The sequence below is a fragment of the Pogoniulus pusillus genome, chromosome 19 (genome assembly GCF_015220805.1).
Source record: "Pogoniulus pusillus isolate bPogPus1 chromosome 19, bPogPus1.pri, whole genome shotgun sequence".
Taxonomy (NCBI): Eukaryota; Metazoa; Chordata; class Aves; order Piciformes; family Lybiidae; genus Pogoniulus; species Pogoniulus pusillus.
Window position 1 is genome coordinate 19,945,626 of NC_087282.1, and position 20,093 is coordinate 19,965,718.

Consider the following 20,093-nt stretch of genomic DNA (forward strand, 5'->3'; position numbering starts at 1 on the left):
TGTCTCAGTATTTGCGCATTAGAGGAATGGTCCAAAACACGACAGCATGAGTAAAACAGATGCAGAGCTTGGAAAAACAGGCAATCTGACTGAAGTATTCATGGCCATTATTAAACAAAAGTTATATTGCTTTTGGGTAAATCTGGTCTTTTTATTTAATTTAACATTGTTTTCAAGATAGCAAGATAATACTGATCATTTCTAAGGCTCTGAAATGAACAAAACAGGTGAAAATCGATGCCACACAAAATCATTATGTTTCAACAGTAGCTGGTTAGTTAAACTTCTAGAGAGTTTGGTGAAGAATTGGCATACACTTATTAATGGACTTCTACGTACAATATCAATGCTTAGAGTGTAGCAGTCCTGTTAAAAATCTGCTTTCACTGAGTCACTATGCAAGGAGAGATTGTTCTATGAAGAAAAATCTTGGATGAGTATTTGAGACTAAACAGTAAAACCAAAAGAAAATTCACAGATTTAGTATAGGAATGGTAGGTAAGACTATGAAAGCTATGTTGTGAAATTGCCTAAAAACTGCAATAAATTTCTGCTGCCTACTGAGATTATTAAGCCAACAAGAAACAGGAAGAATGGAATATGAAAACCTCATTGCATAGTGTGTCATCATTCTTTAATGAGGCATTCCTTCAACCTTTTACCTCTTAACACCTTTGGTGATCTTACACTAGGTACCTGTAAGATATTCAATGCTCTCTTTTAGAGATTAAGCCTATAGGAAGTATGAAATCTTAGGAATGTACTGTGTCAGGTTATGATGCCAGAATTAAGCATCAAAAACCTTGGTTCAGGTTCAGAAGATGATTTTGAATGGATAGCTATAAATCTACTAATTTATTTCAAAAGGGACTTCTCATATATACCCTCAAATATTTAAGACGCTTTGTACTATTTCTCAGGAATCCATATCTTCTCAAAGTGCTTTTTGTTTTCACTTGAAGGCAGCATGGACTTAAAACAATACTGCAGGGAATGTACCGTTCCATAAAGCACGTAAGGATGGCAGGATCCAGGAGACACAAGGCATAGAAAATTGTTGAAAATGATTAGATGGTACAACACATACTGCTCTTGAGTCATAAGTTCCATTTATGGTCACTTCTACTTCCAATAGATAGGATATTAAAAAAGGCAATAAAAATGAAGTTACATGAATAAACTTCCAGAAATGAGTGGAGTTCCACCAGTGATCGTCTCTGCGCTGGTAGAGGTAGAAGAATGGGGATGGTATGAACAGGGCAGCAGTCACTACAACAAATGAGCCTCGATGCGGAGCCAGTGGAGTCCTTGGCGAACGTAACGAACCAGATTGGTCATACTACTGTGTTGTGTCAATGGTCCCATCACTGAGTCCAGGTCTACAAAGAATTCTGCAACACAGAAGAATCAGAAGTTACTGTCTCAGGCAAGGTACAGACATACCTGTATGACATACTATGACTTCCCACTTGGTAGCAGCAGTGCAGTTAGAAGTTAGAAATACTGTACGCATGGTCAGTAGGAAAGAATTTAAACAGAGGCAACTGCATGTTTTAACAGCCCAAATGAGAGTATCCATGCTGGAAGTCAACCACAACACTGGTTGAGTGGTTACCAATAGTCTTACTTTAGCTCTGAAGATCTGCACTTTCATTTTTTTGAGATGAGATTTGCTGACTGTGTGATTAAAATAGCTGGCAATGAACTGTGGTATTTCCATTTCCATGTTGTACCCTGGGCATGAGGAGTTAGTCTGGATCTTGTAGAAGACCCTGCTTTCTTTTTAACCCACCCTCCAATTTCTGCTACTGCGATAGCAGCAGTTCTGGCCCTCCTTCCTGCTGCAGCTGCAGGCCCCAGAAGACATGTATGAGTCGAAAGGGGAAAAGGAAGAGGAGAAGGGGAACATAGCAGGAAAAAGTGTCTAGGAGATGGGAACCTATAAGGGGAAAGAAGAGGCAGGTAAGGCCACTGGGATCTGCTACTGGGAAGTGTTAACTGAAGATCACTAAACAGAGAACCACAGCTGGGATGCAGTACACCAGTTTATGCCATGGGTTAGATGCTCTTTGGGTGAAAGACTAATCCTGTTAGGGCAAACAGACCTTTCCTAATTGCTTTCAATGGAGAATTGGATTGTGTCCTCTGCTCTCCTACAGCTGGTCTCTTTGCTCTGCACTGGTGTGCAGGCTTTCCCACACATACAACACTTACACTATATTTAGGCAAGTGGGAGCCCCTTCTCAGTTAAAGCCCCTCAGAGCTCAGATAGTAACCAACAATCACAACAACCAGTGGCTGCACCCTTATGTTCTCAGCCTGTCTAAAAGCCTGCGTGCGGCACTCAGCCAGCTAACGCTGTCATGACGGCAGTCTGGGAGAGCAGACACGGGGTACAAAATCATTATCAGTACTTTCTTCAGCAAGTAAGTGCTGCTTTGAGGTCTTCTATCCAAGTATTGACAGTCTGACCCTGGTCAGCTTGGGAGCTACAGCAGTATCACAGCACAAAGTGATTTGGCTGGAGGCAAGCATAATGAAAGCTTAGGGCTATCACCAGTTGCTAACATTAAGATGCTGCAGACAGCAGTTACTTTTAATCTTCCTTCCTCTGTCTTCTATTCCTCTCCTCCAGTGTAGAATCAATACATTTAGAAGTGAAATAATGCACCGTCTTGCTCACATTCTAGAGATGTCATTCTAGGCTCAAATAATTAATAATTGCTTTACTCACTGAGAACTCACCTTAAAGCCTTACTTCAGCTTAATATTTCTTGCAAATGCTACAAGCACCAGAGCCACTTACTGGACATGTTAGTGAAAGGAGAGGCCTTTGCCACCAGTCAGCTGGTAAGTTTTCTACTGTTGAGAAAAAGTGATGCTAACGTGGGACGTGTGAAAAAATTACTTGCTCTTGTAAAGTCAGTTGAGAGTTTCATATTATCAAGTAGTGGTCCAACACAGACCAGCCCCTGGGCTGGCTTTGGGAAGTCTGCAGTTGAGCCTGGCCTGCTACAGGTGCAGAGTTTATGATGAACTCATCCTATTCTCCCACATGTTGTAAACTCTACTGACCAGGGGAGACTCATGGCAGGATGTTCCCACTTTCCTTTTCGAATCAGATCAGCTTGGCAGGTCACAGTTCTGCTGCTCTCCCTCTTGCTATGCCTATTTATTTTAATGGCACATCTTTTGTCAGGCTGACAAGAATGGCTTCTGTCTCCTGCTCTGAGCCAGCTGGACATGAGTCAAGTCCAAACTGGGAGTGTGCAGGCATACTCAGAAGAGCACAAAACCTAAGCTGACAGCCACAGACAAGGGGAGGCTGCACAGCTCCTACAATGAGTAAGAAATTTCTTGTGTCGGTATGGGCATGACCTAAGAAACATCTATGACAGCAGTAAGACCCTGAGGTAAAAGCTATTAGACATTACAACGATGGGGCCACATTTTTATACCCTTCTCTATTAGCTCATCGGGGCCATGTTCTTGGGCCAGACACTCCCTGTAATTCAGGGGAGAGCAGAAACAGTAAGAGCTGAGCATAAAAAACAGAAAAAGGATAAAAAGAAAGAGAGAGAGACAACAGTGACTGGATATGTTTGGGTTTGTTTTGTTTGGTTTAAGAGAACACATTTTTATGTTAAATGTGAGTTTCTTTCTGGGGTTGTGTGTGTTTGTTTTGTGTGAATTTCAAGGGGGAGGGAAAGGAAAATCTCATTTTTTATGGTAAACTGACTGCCCAAACCTCTGAGACAGAGGCCAAAAGATCTGTCCTTTTCCTGGGACTTGAGACAGCATCTGGGGTTTGCACCTAGCCTGTTTGGTGTCACAGGCCATTTCTGAACTCACAGTGCACATGCCAGTGTACTGGAGCCTGGGCACTGCAATGGCCAGTCCAGTTGGCAAAGGTGGATCAGAGACAGCTCTGGGGAAAGGGATGAGTCCTGTCCCAGTTGGCACTGTATAAGTGTTTGGAATATTTGAGAGGTGAAGATGACATACTTTTTGTTACACCATGAATTTTCAAACTGAAGTTTATTTGTGTTTAAGCATGCAACTTAATACTAACTGGGTAAAAGGTATAGTTCCAGATAGGCTGTTGCATGTATTTAACTCTGATCTTTTTCCAATGGCTTATAGTACTTAAATTAAATTGGAAGTAATATGAACTTTCCATTCCCTGTAACATGGCTGCGGTTTGTGAAACAAGATCTAAAAGTACAGGGCACAACCCTAGATCTCTTGTTCATCTGAGAAACCCTTACTCATACATCCAGTCCCACTGCAGTCAAAAGGACTGCTCATCTGAATAAAGATTGGTCCTACATGGCTCTGCAGAACTGGGTTTATTTGAGTGTAAATCAGAACAAGAACAAAGACGAGTGTAGGGGGGGAATTGCAGAAAGAGAGTCAGCAGGCTTTTTCTCATCCAGCTTGAGGACTGATAACAGCAGTGGCTGGGAACATTTTCTGTCTGCTGGCTGAATGCCTGAGCTATTTTGATTCAATACCAAGTAGAACGTTTAACAACTCCACAACACACAGGGCTAATTACGAGAGATTATTGCCATCTCTTTCTCCTATCAGAGCATCCTTCTGCATTCCCACTGTAACGTTCTGCAGTACATTTGACAGGGAATCACTTTCACATTTTGTGAAAATGGATGCAGCTATGGAAAAAATCCAAACCGACTGCACTGCTACTAAATTAACCAGTGCGAACAAAGACAAGAAGCAGTGGGGAGGACTGGCCAGAACTCCTATTATTGTTCCTCATCCAGGGATAGATCATTATGACCCATCATTCAGACATAAAACTCTATAAATCTCAAGCTTAGTTTCTCTAAATCAGTGGAAATTTGCCACTGACATTAATGGGAGAAAGATCAAACTGCATAGAGTGAGCACATTTGTCAGGAAAAGTCAGCCATCTAAAATCTAGTGTAATTTAAGAGAATGAGCCAATTCATGGGAAGAATATTTCCCAGTTAGGTTCTGCACCTCTAGTGTCAAAGAAAGCTTTGTCAATGATTTGTGTAAGCCCGAAGCTGGAATCCGAATAATTACATTTCCGTGGGGAAGTTCACAGCTGACCAACAGCAGGCCAGATTCATCCTCCTGTTACATCTCAGCCACTCCACTACACTCCACATAACCCAGTCACAAACTGCCAAATCTCCTTCGAAACAGCCGTGGCAAAGATTTGTGTTTTGTTGTCAGGAATAAACGAGCAGATTTGCAGTCCACCCATAGAAGAGTCAAGGTCGTGGCTTTCAGTGGTCATCTAATAGGACTCCCTGCATAAACATAACATCTAATGTTTGCTTATTATCCTAGCAAGCATTTTAATAATCTTAAATGTGTTGACAGAGTACTCTGGAAATAACCTCGGTGCTCTATGAGAAGCTGAAACTGTGAACGAATTTGCAGACTCAAAAGCTCTTGTCACTTGGGGCTCATGTTCACTAAATTATTTGCCAGCTGCTCAGATAACCCCATGCTCAGCCTGTGTTACACATCCCCCTCTGTGCTTGACAAGAGAAGATATGCATTGGCTACAGTGACCAGCAAGCAGATTTGCTCTGTTTGCTCAAGCTGTCACAGTTGTGCTCTTAGATGTGGTGGTTCTGAGTCCCATTCCCAACACCACCTACGAGAACAAAAAGAAAGCTGAAGCTGATGAACCAAAGGAGACAGAGAAGAAGCAGAGGGGGGCACCTTTGTTCTCCTTAGTCAGCTTGTCAGCCATGTCCCAGTGCTCGTAGCTCCTCAGGACGTTGTTGGTGATGTTGACGTGGCTGGCAGCCATGTGGTGGATGCGCTGAGGGATGGTGATGGTCCCTGCGGAGGAGGAGCCAGCGGTGCCCGCACTGCTTCCAGCAGAGCTGACAGGGGACGGGCTCAGGGACATGGGCGATGGTGTTTCTGTGCTCCTGCAAAAGGGAAAAGGAGTTATGAGTCCCCTTCACACACCCACACACCACTTCACTGCTATCCTAAAGGCACCTGACCAAATGCACCTGATTGCACCCCAGTCAGGGGCAAATGTGTAGCAGTATCTCTTGGTTTTATGAGAAAGGAAAGCTTATAAACTGGGAATGACTGAAAATAAAAAGGGATTTAATTCTCCCTATAAATGTATCTGTTATTAAAAAAAAAAAAAATCTATAATAGAGCAATCTCTCAGAGACAGAAGTATCTCATAGCTGTAATGATTTTTCTACCTGCTGCCAGCAGCTGCAATGGCAGTTAGAAAACACTCAATGCGCAATATTGGCTTATTATCAAAGCGCTTTGTGGAAACCACAATGACAGTTTGCTCCAAATACAGTCACCACAATAAGTAAAGTGCAAGTCTTAAAAGCACCCTGCAGAGCAGTATTAGGAGCTGAGGCTACTGTAGGATTATGAATACCTCTATAGGATTCTTGAAGATTGGCTATGGAGATTTGTTTCTAATTGCCTACAGTTCGGCCGCACGGTTTTGTGGAGAGAAGTGTTTTAAGTTACCTGCTTAGTGCAGCACTAATATTCCAATATAGATTTTCCTTTAATTCTAAGCCTAGCAATTAGGAATCACCTGCTGGCTGCAGGCAGTGTGGAGGTCAGCACAGCACGCTCGCGTTCGGAGCTGTGCAGCGCTGCACTCCCACAGACAGCTGCGCTCTCGGAAAATCTGTAGAATCAGACAATCATGTAATTGTTTGGGTTGGAAAAGTCCAGCCACTAACCTAACACTAAACCATGTCCCTGAGTGCCACATCTACATGTCTTTTAAATGCCTATGAGGATGGTGACTTCATCACTTCCCCGGGCAGCCTGATTCAGGGCTCAACAACCTCTTTTGCTGAAGAAAATTTTCCCAATGTCCACTTTAAGCCTCTCCTTGAGTCGGTTTCCTCTTGTCCTGTCACTTGCTCCTTGGCAGAACATACCGAGACCCGACCTCCTTCCATGTAGAGAGAGAGAAGATGTACCCTGAGCCTTCTTTTCTCCAGGGTGAACAATCCCAGTTCCCTCAGCCACTCCTCATGAGACTTGTTCTCTAGACTCTTTATAGGCTTCATTGCTCCAGCACCTCAACGCCCTTCTTAGAGTGAGAGGCCCAAAACTGAACACAGTATTTTGAGGTGCAGCCTCCCCAGTGCCAAGAACAGGGAGACAATCACTTCCCAGGCACTGCTGGCCACACTGGTTTTGATACAAGTCAGGATGCTATTGGCACTCTTGGCCACCTGAGCACACTGCTGGCTTGTACTAAGCCAGCTGTTAGCCACCACCTCCAGCTCATTTTCCATCAGGCAACTTCCCAGCCACTCTGCCCCAAGCCTGTAGGGTTTCATGGAGTTGTTGTGACTCAAGTGCAGGACCCAGCACTTGCTCTTGTTGAACCTCATACCACTGACCTCAGCCCATAGATCCAGTCTGTGCAGATCCCTCTGTAGAGCCTGCCCACCCTCAAGCAGATCAGCACTCCCATCCAGCTTGATGTTGTCTGCAAACTTATTGAGGGAGCACTCTATTCCCTCATCCAGATAATTGGTAAAGGTATTAAACAGAACTGGCCCAACACTGAGCCCCAGGGAACACCATCCATTAACTGGATTTAACTCCATTCACCACAACTATCTGGGGCTGACCATCCAGTCAATTTTGTAGCCAGTGAAGCATATGCCTGTCCAAGTCATGAGCAGCCAGTTTCTCCAGCAGAATGCTGTGAGAAGCAGGCTTCACTAAAGTCTAGATAGCCAACACTCATCCACAAAGCAGGTCACCTTGTCAGATGAGGAGATCAGGTTAGCCAAGCAGGGTTTGCCTTTCACAAATCCATGCTGACTGGGCTGGATCACCTAGTTTTCCTCTGTGAGCTGCATAATGACACTTAAGGTAATCTGCTCTGTAATTGTTCCCTGGCACTAAGGTCAGGTTGACAGGCTTGCAGTTCCTTTCATCCTCCTTCTGGCCCTTCACGTTTGCTAGTGACATCACATTTGCTAGTGCATAGTCCTGAAGTGTGGTCACAGACCCACAGTGCTGATATCTTGCAGGTGCTGTAGGATGGACTGGCACCACAGCGCAGCCTTGGGCTGACAGGCATTTATGGCAACAGCTTTTGCTGCAGTTCTTCCAGCAGTGCCTTGCTATTATCTGTGCTCAGCAACAGGCTCCTGTGAGACATCTTTTTTTTTCCAGAGCTAGAGACCACGTTAATCCAGCAGCCAGTAGCTTTTTACACAGCTGATGTGTTACAGTTAAGCATATCCTATGGCAGAAACGTTCTATTTTTAAGTCTCAGAATGTCCTGGTTACTTGACATGCTGCAGTGTCTTTAATGCACAGAAGAGAAGAACTATACTAGATTAGTTCTGTGAGCAGTTAAAAATCATAAGTATCTGAGGAGACCAGGAGCATTTTGTTAGAGCCACTTACAACAAGCTGATGCACTTCTGCCAAATAAAGCACATTGTTCATTGGATTTAGCCTGTTGTGCACTGCCATTATTACTGTGGTGAGTCTATTAAATCTCTCTATTTTCTGCTTTCTGTCGCTAGAGGTGGGAAGCATTTCTGTAATGAAACCAGGGAAAATTTGTTCCATTGCCAGCCTGGAACTCAGGCCAACTTTGCAGAGGTTCACAACCCTTCCAAACAAAAGTGGCCAGAAATTCCAGTAAGTCAAGCTGAGATTTGTGATGGTTTGAGATCCTGAGCAGACTGCACTTGATGGCAATGGATAAGTTTTGCCTTGTTCAAAAAAGACAAAAAAAAGAATGAAGAACACCCTGCTGTCTCCCCATTCTGAACCAGGCAGCTTACTCATCGCCTCTGGTGCCATATAATGATCATGTTTGGTCTCTCCTCCATGGTGTGTAACTTCTCTTCCCATCTGGTACAAATTTGCAAGGGATTAAGAGGAAACTGTACAGGGACTTGCCCTGGGGAAGGCCAAAGACATACTGCCAGTGGCAGCAAGCAGGTCTGTGACAAACTGTAGTACCACCAGGAGACAGCTGAGATACATGGCAACTCTGAGCCAGCCAGAGAGCTTTTCTTCTGCAACTCTAGAAAGGAGGGGACAGAAGACCTGAGTATGGCCTGTGGGCTTTGTGTGCTGGGTCATAGGTGTCGTAACAGCATTGTAATGAATTATATTCAGTTACTCTTATGTGTCAAGTGCTTCCTTCTCTGAATAAAAACCAGAGATGTTAACTTTCGGAGGTTTATTTCCTTATCTCCAAAGTTAGTGGGAAGAGACTGATCAGCTCAGATGGATATTATGCTAGAGGTGATGACCCAACTGCTGGGTTTCTGTGCCTACCTTGTGGCCAGACAGGAATTTTCTCTTCCAGTCAAAACCCACTGATTCTAAATCCTGAGCACCTAATCAATTCCTTCAAATAGCAAGGGAGTTGCCACCACCTGCAGAGCACAGACTTCATAGGAGTCTATTATAAGACAGGAATAAGAGGACAGCTTTGGTTCCATGCAGGTTTTAGGTATCAGCCACTTAGGAAAGAACAGATGTGTAATGCTCTAGTAGTCTATTTCAGCACTAAAACCTGATGTAAAACTTACTGTGTTTTTATTGCAATTCAAGGTTTCACTGACATTTAAACGCCTTGAAAAACTGGCACGTATTGAATCATTTAATTTAGAGCTTGCTTTTCCAGTGTTAAAATATCCTTTCAGCTTTTATGGAAAGTCATTTTGTATTTCATCCATTTAGTTTGTTATAATTTATACTTAGATCTCTATGTACACACACATATTAAAAATACTTGAATGTGTACTTGGTACGTGTGTGTGTGTGTATATATATACATAGCCCAAAATATTTTGCATTATCTTAGGCAATATATTCCTTTAGGCATAACATTGAAATTTTTGAGTTTGCAGTGACTGAGAACAAAGTCTGTTTGGAAATTTAACTCCTTGTAAGCTAAACTCTGACCCCTTCTACAGGTTTAATCCTTTGTTTCCTTGGAGTTCCTAACAGTAATTTCTTCTTATGGACCATGAGAATCACTGATTTTTTGCTTAGAATTCAGCCTACTCAAATAAAAAAAGGAAAGAAAGGTAAAATCCTCTCCTTTGCTTTGCCTGTGTCTGTATGTAGGGTCAGGAGAAAGATGCAGGAGAAACATGTGCCAGGTGGCAATAGAAATGGCAAGATAAAGGCAAGTTTGCAGCAGCAATGTACCTTCATTCAACAGCAGATCACCACTACATTACCCTGACTTCACAGCTGAGGCGAGGATGTTTTAATGCTAGTATGAAGCCACTAATAACTGGTTGACTAAGTGCCTCCACGTTTTCACCACTCTTATGCCTTCAGTTTTATTAAACAGCACTTACCATACATCAATGAAATATTCATTGGCCTTTCATTACTGAACGAATCATTGAAAAATCATTGCAATGAAGGTTAACTTTACTTTGGCTTCCTGAAATGACATGGTACTTGCTAGCTAATTAACAGGTATTTTTATGGCTTTCATTTGGCTTAAGAAGCAAATTGTCAAAGAATTCAGCATGGAGCCACCACAGCTGATTTTAGACTTAATGGAGCTTTGCACAAAGATGAAGCTGTGTTTCAGCTCTTCCTTCCTACCCACAGTGGATGGCTCATGTGGGTAACTGATTTAGTCCAGTGGGTGTTCTTCATCCCCACAAACCCAAGGCAACTGTAAGATCAATTCTGTAGCCCAGAACAGTATTTTCTACTTGTGACATATTTGAAACATACCTTCAGCTCCCAAACCACTGAGTCACTGTTTGATCTTTGCCTTGAGAGGCACTAAACCATTCCCCCCCACTTCTTGGAGCCACTTGTTCCCACACAGAAGTAGTCAGCGGAAAATACTCACTTTCCATTGCCTCCCCAAGGTGAGGGGGCCTGGGAGGCTTTTGAAGAGTTCTGTAAGTACAAAATAAAAATGTAAATAAAGGTAGATGAATACTGGTGACACAACACACAACACTCCCTGGTTTTGTTACAGGAGCTTCAGGTAGCAGAACAGCTCTGCACATCAGTCCCACAATCAAACAGCTGGTGGATTACTGGTAGGTTCCAACTACTAGCTTGAAAGTCACTTGATGAAAGAGGGAATATAGTAAAGTTCCAGTTAAAGCAGATGTAGTTTACAAAGCAGTGGTTTCATTACCAGTAAAACTTACTCTACAAAGTAAGTTCCTCAGAGTGCAAATGAATCCTTTTATTTAGGGGGACCTGTAATCTTGTAATAAGAACCAAAAAATAATTTGGGTTGATGTCTAAATGAAATGAAGCCCTCCCAAATTGCTAGGGAAGGTGGCTCAGGCTCCAGATAGTAGTAAAAGTAAAACCAGTAAGAATCTGCTTGCTTTCATGTATTTCACTTGCACAGACTTGTACTTCCCTGCTCACCCATTTTGCCTTTCACGCCTGCGTAGCACCTTGTACAATCCTGTACAAAAAGATTGCCCAGCAACAATAAAGCCCAGATTTTTGCAGTCTTGCTCAGACAGGATGGCATCTTATTGCTGTAAACAGTGGTAGCACCAGGGCTGAAGCTATCCATGTGTGCTCTCTCTGAGCTCCTCTTCAAAAAAGGCAGCATGCACAATGAAAATGCCATCAAATTTCACAAGTTCTCTGCAACTTATCATTGTCACTCATTACAAGATTCACCTGGTTACTCTCATCACTATTTTGCATGTGAGGCACAGAGAATTAGTGGAGCACAGAGCTGTCCAGGGTATGGCCTAAGTTCATGCAGCCTACTCTGGGAGCAAAATCTTACCCCTGACTTCTAGAACACTGCTACATTTGCCAAGCAGTACTGACCAGAGCAGAAAACACTGCCTAAAACATGATTCCAGCCTTGCTTGTACATTCCCACACAGCATGTCACGGTGTTTTGTTAAGGATGTGAGCATGATTTGGAGTGTTTTGCAGTACAGAACATATGTACTGTATATATTTGTTGCTTCCCACTCATATGTAAGGAGGAGGGAGATTCTAATCTCCCCTGTGAAATATACAGGAATGAAAAAGCAACTCTGGTGTTAGTTTCTCCTGTCTGGGGATTGTTCTTAATAGTATCTGGAGACAAGATCTGTCAAGATTAAGAACAAATTTCGACCAAAGGTACTTATTTGACAATGAAAATACTTGAAATATTTTTGTCAATGTCTATTGACAACACATGTTCAAAAACACACACAAATTTTCCTCACCCTTCAAGGTGAAATGCATCAAAGGTGCCATTTTTTTGCTAATTTTAAGAAGTTTGCCTTAAATGTTAAACAATGTATTTGTTTTAGATACATTTTAGTTGAAGTTGTCTCCAAATTTCCAAGCTAACTTTTACAATGAAATGGTTGTTTTCTGTTTCGATGTGTCAGGAATACAAATCTGAAACTTTTAATTGGAAATTAATCAGAACCAGTTCTGTCCACAAATGGTTTTGATTTGGACAAAGTGGCATTTGTAAGGAAAAAGTATGAAAACCAATTCTGCCAAACATTTACCTCTCTAGCTCTGCTGTAAGCAGTGGGCTGCTTTTCACAGTTAAAATCCTGCAAAATTTTGAATAACAACTGAATTCAGGTAGTTAATTTATGTCATTTGTACTGCTGACTCTTGCTAGCAAGCACATTGTGCAGAAATACAAAGTGAATCTACAGCTAATAGCTTCCATTCTTTTCTCCTTATGCTTTACTACAAAAAGTTCCTGGACATATCATCTGCATGCACTCAAACACTGCTTCAAGCAAATGAGTTACAGTGCCCACAGCACAGACACAGTAACATTAGCTGAAATACTCTGCTTCAACTGGATGCCTAGACCCAACATTCCTGATTCGTCTATTTTATCACATTTTAAATCTTCTTCTCTTATTTTCATTCACATTAAAAGGCATTTTCTCTGTGCAGACACAGTAAAATGGTCTCATGCTGAGAGCAGTAATACGGTCTTCATTGTACCTATCTGCACAGCTAGAGGAAGTAAAGTGGTTTTAAGGGAAGAGAGAATCCCCTTGCCTCCTCTTTTTCTACATTTTTTTCTTCAATTGTTACTCCTGAAGAAAAGGTTTATCAAATGATTTGTCTAATAACCTTTTCTGAGAGACATTCCACATTTATCTGGGAAAAAAATCTGAAGTGGATGGAACACATTTCATGAAAATGCTGAGGTTGTGTCTGATTCAAATTTAATTTGTTGCACAAAGCCCTGACTGAAAACTCTCTGAGTACAACAGAGGCACTTCTAATGACTTCAAGAGAGTCTCAATTTAAGCAGACCATCAGTAGTAACACTAGCAAAGTTACAGACACGTACAACCATGGGGGACACCAGGACTAAGTGGTGGTTGCTAGCACAATAGTACTGGAGTTTCATGGCAGAAGGACCATTTTATCACCAGTGCTAGAAAATACTGAAACTAATAGGTTGGACTGGATGATCTTGGAGGTCTCTTCCAACCTGGTTGATTCTATGATTCTATGCAGTGTTAAAATTTTGGTTTACTGGCTTGCAGTGCTAATATGTCAAAACCTGGAACAAATTCATAGAGGCTGACAAAACCAGCAAAAAAAGACTGATGGGCTGACAAACCAGTATAATTACCTAATTACAGAATAATATGTAGCAATAAAGTACAGTAATTAGTGTATGCCTTAATTGGCATAAATCAGCAAAATATAAATACCAAAACCCTGGCAGAGCTGAAGAAAGATTCTGTTTCTCCCTTAATTTAGGAACTTAAGGGCCTGTCATTCTTACAGGGGTAAACAGCATTTGATGAGGTAAAGGAACACACCATTGAGTGATGACAATCATCTGATCTCTGCTCCATTCAAGGTAAAGGTAAACATTCTGGGTGTAGGTTAAGGCAAACTGAAGCTCCACATAAATGAAAGGAGAACCTCTGAGTCTGCGATAAGGTTCAGCAAATCTCACTGAACTTAGAATCTAACTAAGGCCTAAGAAATTGCTTTATTATGGTTCATTGGGGGTCAGTTCATAATCAGTTGCACATTGAAATCTTGAAAGAATCAGTTTCCTTTACAGAAACTTGCACAAACATTACACCATGTTGAGGATAACGTTATTTTAGTAGAATTATTGTTTATAGTCCTTTGAATCAGGTGACTAATCCAAAAATCCCTCAAATCACTTCTGTCCCTGCTCCCTGGCAGACATCCTGCTTGCATTTCCCAAGGGTGAGGTTAAATGTGGGACTTGAAAGTCAGGCAGTTATACTTGTGAGAGCTCTCAGTGCTGGTGTGAATTTCATTTCACATCAATAAATTAAACAGAATAAAGATTACCTTAAAATATTCCATCAGAGATCTGGAGTACTTCATAGCATGGTCCTTCTTTAGTTTAAACATTCTCAAGTAGAGAAGTGATAAGCATCGGTAGCTGTGGTAATTAGGAAAGGATTATGTTAATTCCATTGCTTAATGAAACCTATAAACTGAGAAAAAAACCCAAAATGCTGACCTATATTTTGCAGTTTCTGTTCTAGAGGTTAGATTTTGAAACGTAAGCAAATGGAGAAATAAAATAAGTGTTCAAAAGCATTAAAGTCCCATCTTGATAAGAGTATAAATTAGAAGAATAAATGTTTAGTCAGCTGCTGAAGAAATCCATTAGTTATCCTTTAATAGTTTAATGGAAAACAAGAATAATGATCTTCTGTAAGCTGCTTAAGTAATTCAGTACTTTAAAAGTCCTCCTTAAGATTTTAGCTGCTTCTCTCATTGCCACAATGGGACTTACCATAAAACTGCTAATTTCTTGTCTCCTTCCGTGGCAGAAGAGCCTGTGAAATTCTTAAGTCTCATTGCATACCTTGTTAGAAAGGTGAGGAGAAAAGAAACAGAGTTAAGATATTTCCAGGAACACTAGTGACACTCTGAAAAGTGACAGCCACATACAATTCTTCTCCAGCTGCAACACTCGGTGCTCAGACTGTTCTGCAACAATGAGATCAATGTAAAGTTCAACAGAAAGCATCACTTTAAATCTGGAGGGATAAAGTAAATTACTAACCAATTTTCTACACCCATGAGGTGAACTGTTCTTGGGCATACCAGTGACAGTATATCCAGCCACCTAGACTGAGTCCTGCAAGCATTTGTGGTGACTGTTGGACAGAAGCACAAGATTCTATGATTCTATGATCTTGGCCCTATATGTACTGAAGAGTACAGTAACATATAATCAGGTTTTACTTTGGAATTGAATAATACCTTCAAAATCCTTCTCAGAACTGCTTTTTTCAAAGCTTTTAATATATCTTATATAGAAAAAGGTTTTAAAAGTAGTAAAGGTCATGTTTGCAGGTTTTTAAACTCTTGGGTGGGTTATTTTATGAGTCATGTGTACTTGGTCTTCCTTCTTTACTTAATTCCTGCTGTCCTGCATTTGGATGAGCAAAGACTGAGTATCCCAACCTCCCCTCTCTCTCTCTTTTTTTGTTTTCTTTAACTGAGCACACTCCATTCCATGCATTTAGTCTCTTGAAAATCAATTCATCGCATAAAATCATTGTTCTGAGCCCTAATGCAATTTCACAGGTACTTGTGTTAGAATAAGTAATAGGGTTCAGCGTTGCGTAAGAAAGTTTTAAGGTATCCAGGCAGTCTTGATGAGTTCTCATTTACAAGGAGGTAATGGAGTGCAGGCAAGCAGTGCTGCTCTCACTCTGTCTTCCTCCCACCACCCCCATCATCAGCCACCAGCTTGCATCTGTGCCACACCACCTGATGTGCTTCCTCCGTGTCCTATCTCACCTACTCTTTGGTACTGTTGTTCCAGTTATACTGAATTACCCTGATCCAACACAAAGATATGTGTCTTTTTGGGATTTTCAGTGTTAGGTTAGGGTAAATTTTAGCATCACCATTATCTTAAAACATCTTTGACAGTCAGATCCCTGATATTTCCAGTCTCTTTGATGCTCGACTTGCTTTCACAAATAGGTGTCTGATGCAGATACTCAGGGCAGTCACAGCTAATGCAAAAGGAGAAAATGCTTCCTCTGGTGAAGGCAGGTGTAAAAATGAGAAAAATCTCCTTTTCTTTCTTATCTCACAGTAGAAATCTATGATAACATTAGGAGCTACATTAAAGTTTGTGCATGTGCACAGCCAGATGCTTGGTTTGTACACCTAGCACCCACTGTAGCCCACAGGAATTCAGAATTGTGTGTTTGTCTGTGGAGTCTATTGACCCTGCACTAGCTTGCTGCTCACCTAGGCTATCACCTTTTTTTCCCATGTCTAACCACTGACATCAATGAAATGGGCAAATCAGTCTCTCACTGGCTGCCTGCAGGAGTTGCAAAGTTAAGCTCTACCTTTGATGGTAGGTGGTGGAATTAATCTTGTCTAACTTCAGGTATTTAGAAATCGGAAATCTACTGTAACAAAGTCCTTCAGATTCTTCTATAGTCAAAAGCAGATAAAAAAGCAATTCAAAAGCAGTTCAGGTGCTGCCTCCATGCCAAGGTCTATCTATCACGTAGCCTGCAGCAGGACTGTGCTGATAAAAGAGCTTCTGGGAAGAGCAAAGCAGTGGGGCTGTGTATGCTGATGAGTGACAGTTGCTCTGAGATGCAGCCATACACTCAGATGACGCCATCCAGCACCAGCACTGTAGGGGGAGACGCAGACATCACCCACTTGGAAGCTAGGGCTGCCATGCTCTGCGATTAAGTGGTTGTCTCCATTGCAGCTCTTGAGTGAACAAAGATTTTTGGCCCAGCCATTTCCAAAAAGACTGCTGCACAGAGGAAAAAAACATTTCACCTGTGCCATGTGATTTTATTACCAACAAAACCAAACGTGGGCTTCTGTGAAGAAGCACTCCTTTAAAGAATATTGCTTTAAATGCAGTTTATCCTGCCTTACAACTATACTCGTGTAGTTCACAACACACAATACTGAACTGCCCACTGGCAGAGTGCAGGGAAGGTTCCAGTACAGTGGAGCAGAGCTAGGCAACTCCTTTTCTCAAATCCTCTGCTCTCAAAGGTTTAGCTTAGATTGTATGTGTTGAGTGAACATAATGTTGTTGTTGAGTAATCTGTTCAGATTTTCTTCATCTCTATGTAGAATGTAAAACATATTTAAAAGTATTTATCAGGCATGTTATTTACCTGACAGTAGGAGCTTCTTAAGATTTGGTACATTTTATTATCATAGAATCATAGAATCAAGCAGGTTGGAAGAGACCTCCAAGATCATTCAGTCCAACTTACCACTCAGCCCTGTCCAATCAACTAGACCACGACACTGCCTCATCCAGGCTTTTCTTGAACACCTCCAGGGACGGTGCCTCCACCACCTCCCTGGGCAGCCCATTCCAATGCCAATCACTCTCTCTGCCAACAACTTCCTCCTAACATCCAGCCTATAGCTCCCCCAGCACAACTTCAGACTACGTCCCCTAGTTCTATTGCTGGCTGCCTGGGAGAAGAGACCAACCCCCACCTGACTACAGTCTCCCTTCAGACAGTTGTAGACAGCAATGAGATCACTCCTAAGCCTCCTCCTCTCCAGGCTAAACAACCCCTGTCCTTAATGAATAAGCTGGCATGTTAAAATCCTGCATGTTAAAAACCCCAACCTTTCTCATATTAAACCCCAAACATTTAGGGCCTGGTCCATCTCCTTTTCTTTCACTTGTGCAAACTCTTAGAATCATAGAATCATAGAATCAACCAGGTTGGAAGAGACCTCCAAGATCATCCAGTCCAACCTATCACCAGGCCCTATCCAGTCAACTAGACCTTGGCACTCCCAGCAATCACACTGACTTTAGTGGTAATATTCCCAGCATATACTAGGAACAGCAAAGGTGCATCACAGGGAAGAGGAAAATTCCTGTTCTGCTTACAGGTAAATTTAATCCTTCTTGATTTCACTTTGATAATTTGTTGAAGGAAAGCAAACAAGCCCTTAGTTACTCAGGAGACCATTATTTCTACAGATCCTACACTATGAAATAGCTACAGGGAACAGCAAAAGACTTTAAAACAATAATTCAGACATTTTATTAGTGAGTAAAGGCTCTCTCATCCACATCCTAGCCGATGAGCCCATAAAACTGCATTAAAACTGATTCAGCTGGTTCACATTCTTTTAACATTAGAAAACACCCTTTTTAAAGACAACACACAGAGAAAGCTTCCTTTCTGGCTGTGATCTGATGTGCCAAGTTTCAGCTTTTTTTTCCCTTTTTGTTAAACAACTGTGTTATAAAGCTCTAAAAACAGGGATTGTAATAGAAATCCTGATAGACTCACTTTAATGTTTTGAATTATAAAAGTACACCTTTTAAAAGACAAGTGTCATTGCCAAACAGTGAAATTACTATACTTTACTTCCACCCACTACATTTCAATTTTAATTTTATGAATATTGCAAATTATAACACTCACATTATAACCTCTAAAGGGGATCATTTATAAAAGCAGTGTCCATCAATTATAAATTTTCCGTGACATTAATAAAATGGCAAGAACTAATTATGATGACTTCTGAGATGAAGATGCCTTGGACAAATCATTAATACGTTGAAATGGTATTTTTTAAAACATAGCAGGTTCTAATTATGACTGAAATGAGATTATGAAAATGATCACAGAAAGGACATTAACCTGATGAGTTCCACAGTCTCTGAGTACATGGTGTATGGAGATTTAGCTTCTAATGGATCTCGCTCCATAGCGTTCCCGCACTCGATGAAGGAGAGGGCAGCATCAGCATAATTCACTGCTTTGCCGAACTTCTCCAGCTGAAATGGGAATGACACCATCAAGAAAATCCTTCAGCTTTAATGTCTATGTAGACAGACCATAATACAAAGCACCACTAGCGCTAGGATGAAAGCAAGGCAATGCTGGTAGTTAAGAATGAATTCATGCAGTAATTATGGTAGAGTCTCTACATTTTAACCAGGTCTTCTCAGATAGTATGTGGCTGGACACTCCACAGAGGAAAGTCAGTGGACATCTACTGACACACGTGGATTTACACAAGCAGTGAGGAACACTAAGCATGTTTCAACAAATCCATATTGCTCTTCAATATACAAACTAAGTTTGAATGTGACCAAGCGAGGGTTAAGTTACAACTCTCTGTCATTTATCAGACGTCACATTCTGTGTTAACTGTTGACCAAAAAAAACCCTTTCATCACTCAAGACTGAAAGTTCAAGGGTAAGAAAAGAGGAGAAAATAAAGCACTGCTAAATATTTTATTTTACTAGGATTTTATTGCAGAAGGTTTTAGCCCTCATAACGATTGTGATTAAACTGACTTAGACATACTGATTTCTTTTTTTATGAGTAATGAATATTATATATGACACTTTTATAGCAAGTATTTTATAACAGTATTTAACATCTTCCATTTTTGATAGCTGGATGTAAGAACTCCTCTAATGTGGCATCGGATAGAAAAGATCCCAAATACTTTTAATTAAAAGATTTCTTTGTATGTCTCTGTCAAAATCTTTTTGCAGGCCACCTGTGCATCTAAACAAGTTTTTTTGCTCATAAAACGGAAGGCTATCATGCCAACATACCAAGCAGAATATTGAGTGGTGGTCCAAGGCAACAGTATATTTGCCTTTGTGGCTACTTCTAAGCAACTCCTGTAACTAGTGGTCTCTGTATACCTTGAACTTTAAGTTCTGCACTTGTGCACCCATTATGTGCAAAGCCTCTGTAGAACTGATACAACTGTGAATGATCACAAAAGGACAAATATTTCTAAGTGTTTTCTTCCTATTCCAGTGGCCACTCCTCGGAATAGTCTTCAATTCCTTGCTTCTTCTTCCAAAATTAACTTATTGTTGTATACATACATAGAAAAAAAGAAGGAATCTGTCTGAAAGCAGATTTAGGACAGACAAGAGTTTGAGCCAGAAATGGGATCTGATCCTGCCCTGTGCTCCATGCTGACTCTAATGCAGTAGGTGGAATTACTTCGGCTCATGAGAGCTCAGCTGAGAGCAGAGTGAGGTCTCCAAGATCTTCCATATGGCACAGTCAGTTGCCACTGAAACAGCCCACCCGAATTAGCTGAG

General features: G+C 41.3%; 1 protein-coding gene across 4 annotated transcripts in view; it reads right to left on the reverse strand.

The window, feature by feature from the left end:
* Window positions 1-130: 130 nt before the first annotated feature.
* The window catches only part of AFF2 (ALF transcription elongation factor 2), a 357,624-nt gene continuing 337,661 nt past the window's right edge, over window positions 131-20,093 (reverse strand). For all 4 annotated transcript variants that reach the window (XM_064159592.1, XM_064159590.1, XM_064159591.1 and 1 more), the window contains 6 exons: window positions 18,660-18,796; window positions 14,774-14,845; window positions 14,320-14,413; window positions 10,871-10,920; window positions 5,722-5,936; window positions 131-1,391 (listed from right to left, as the gene is read on the reverse strand). In XM_064159592.1, coding sequence (XP_064015662.1) covers window positions 1,270-1,391; window positions 5,722-5,936; window positions 10,871-10,920; window positions 14,320-14,413; window positions 14,774-14,845; window positions 18,660-18,796 — 690 coding nt within the window. In that variant the 3' untranslated portion in view covers window positions 131-1,269. The remainder of the gene's footprint in view (window positions 1,392-5,721; window positions 5,937-10,870; window positions 10,921-14,319; window positions 14,414-14,773; window positions 14,846-18,659; window positions 18,797-20,093) is intronic.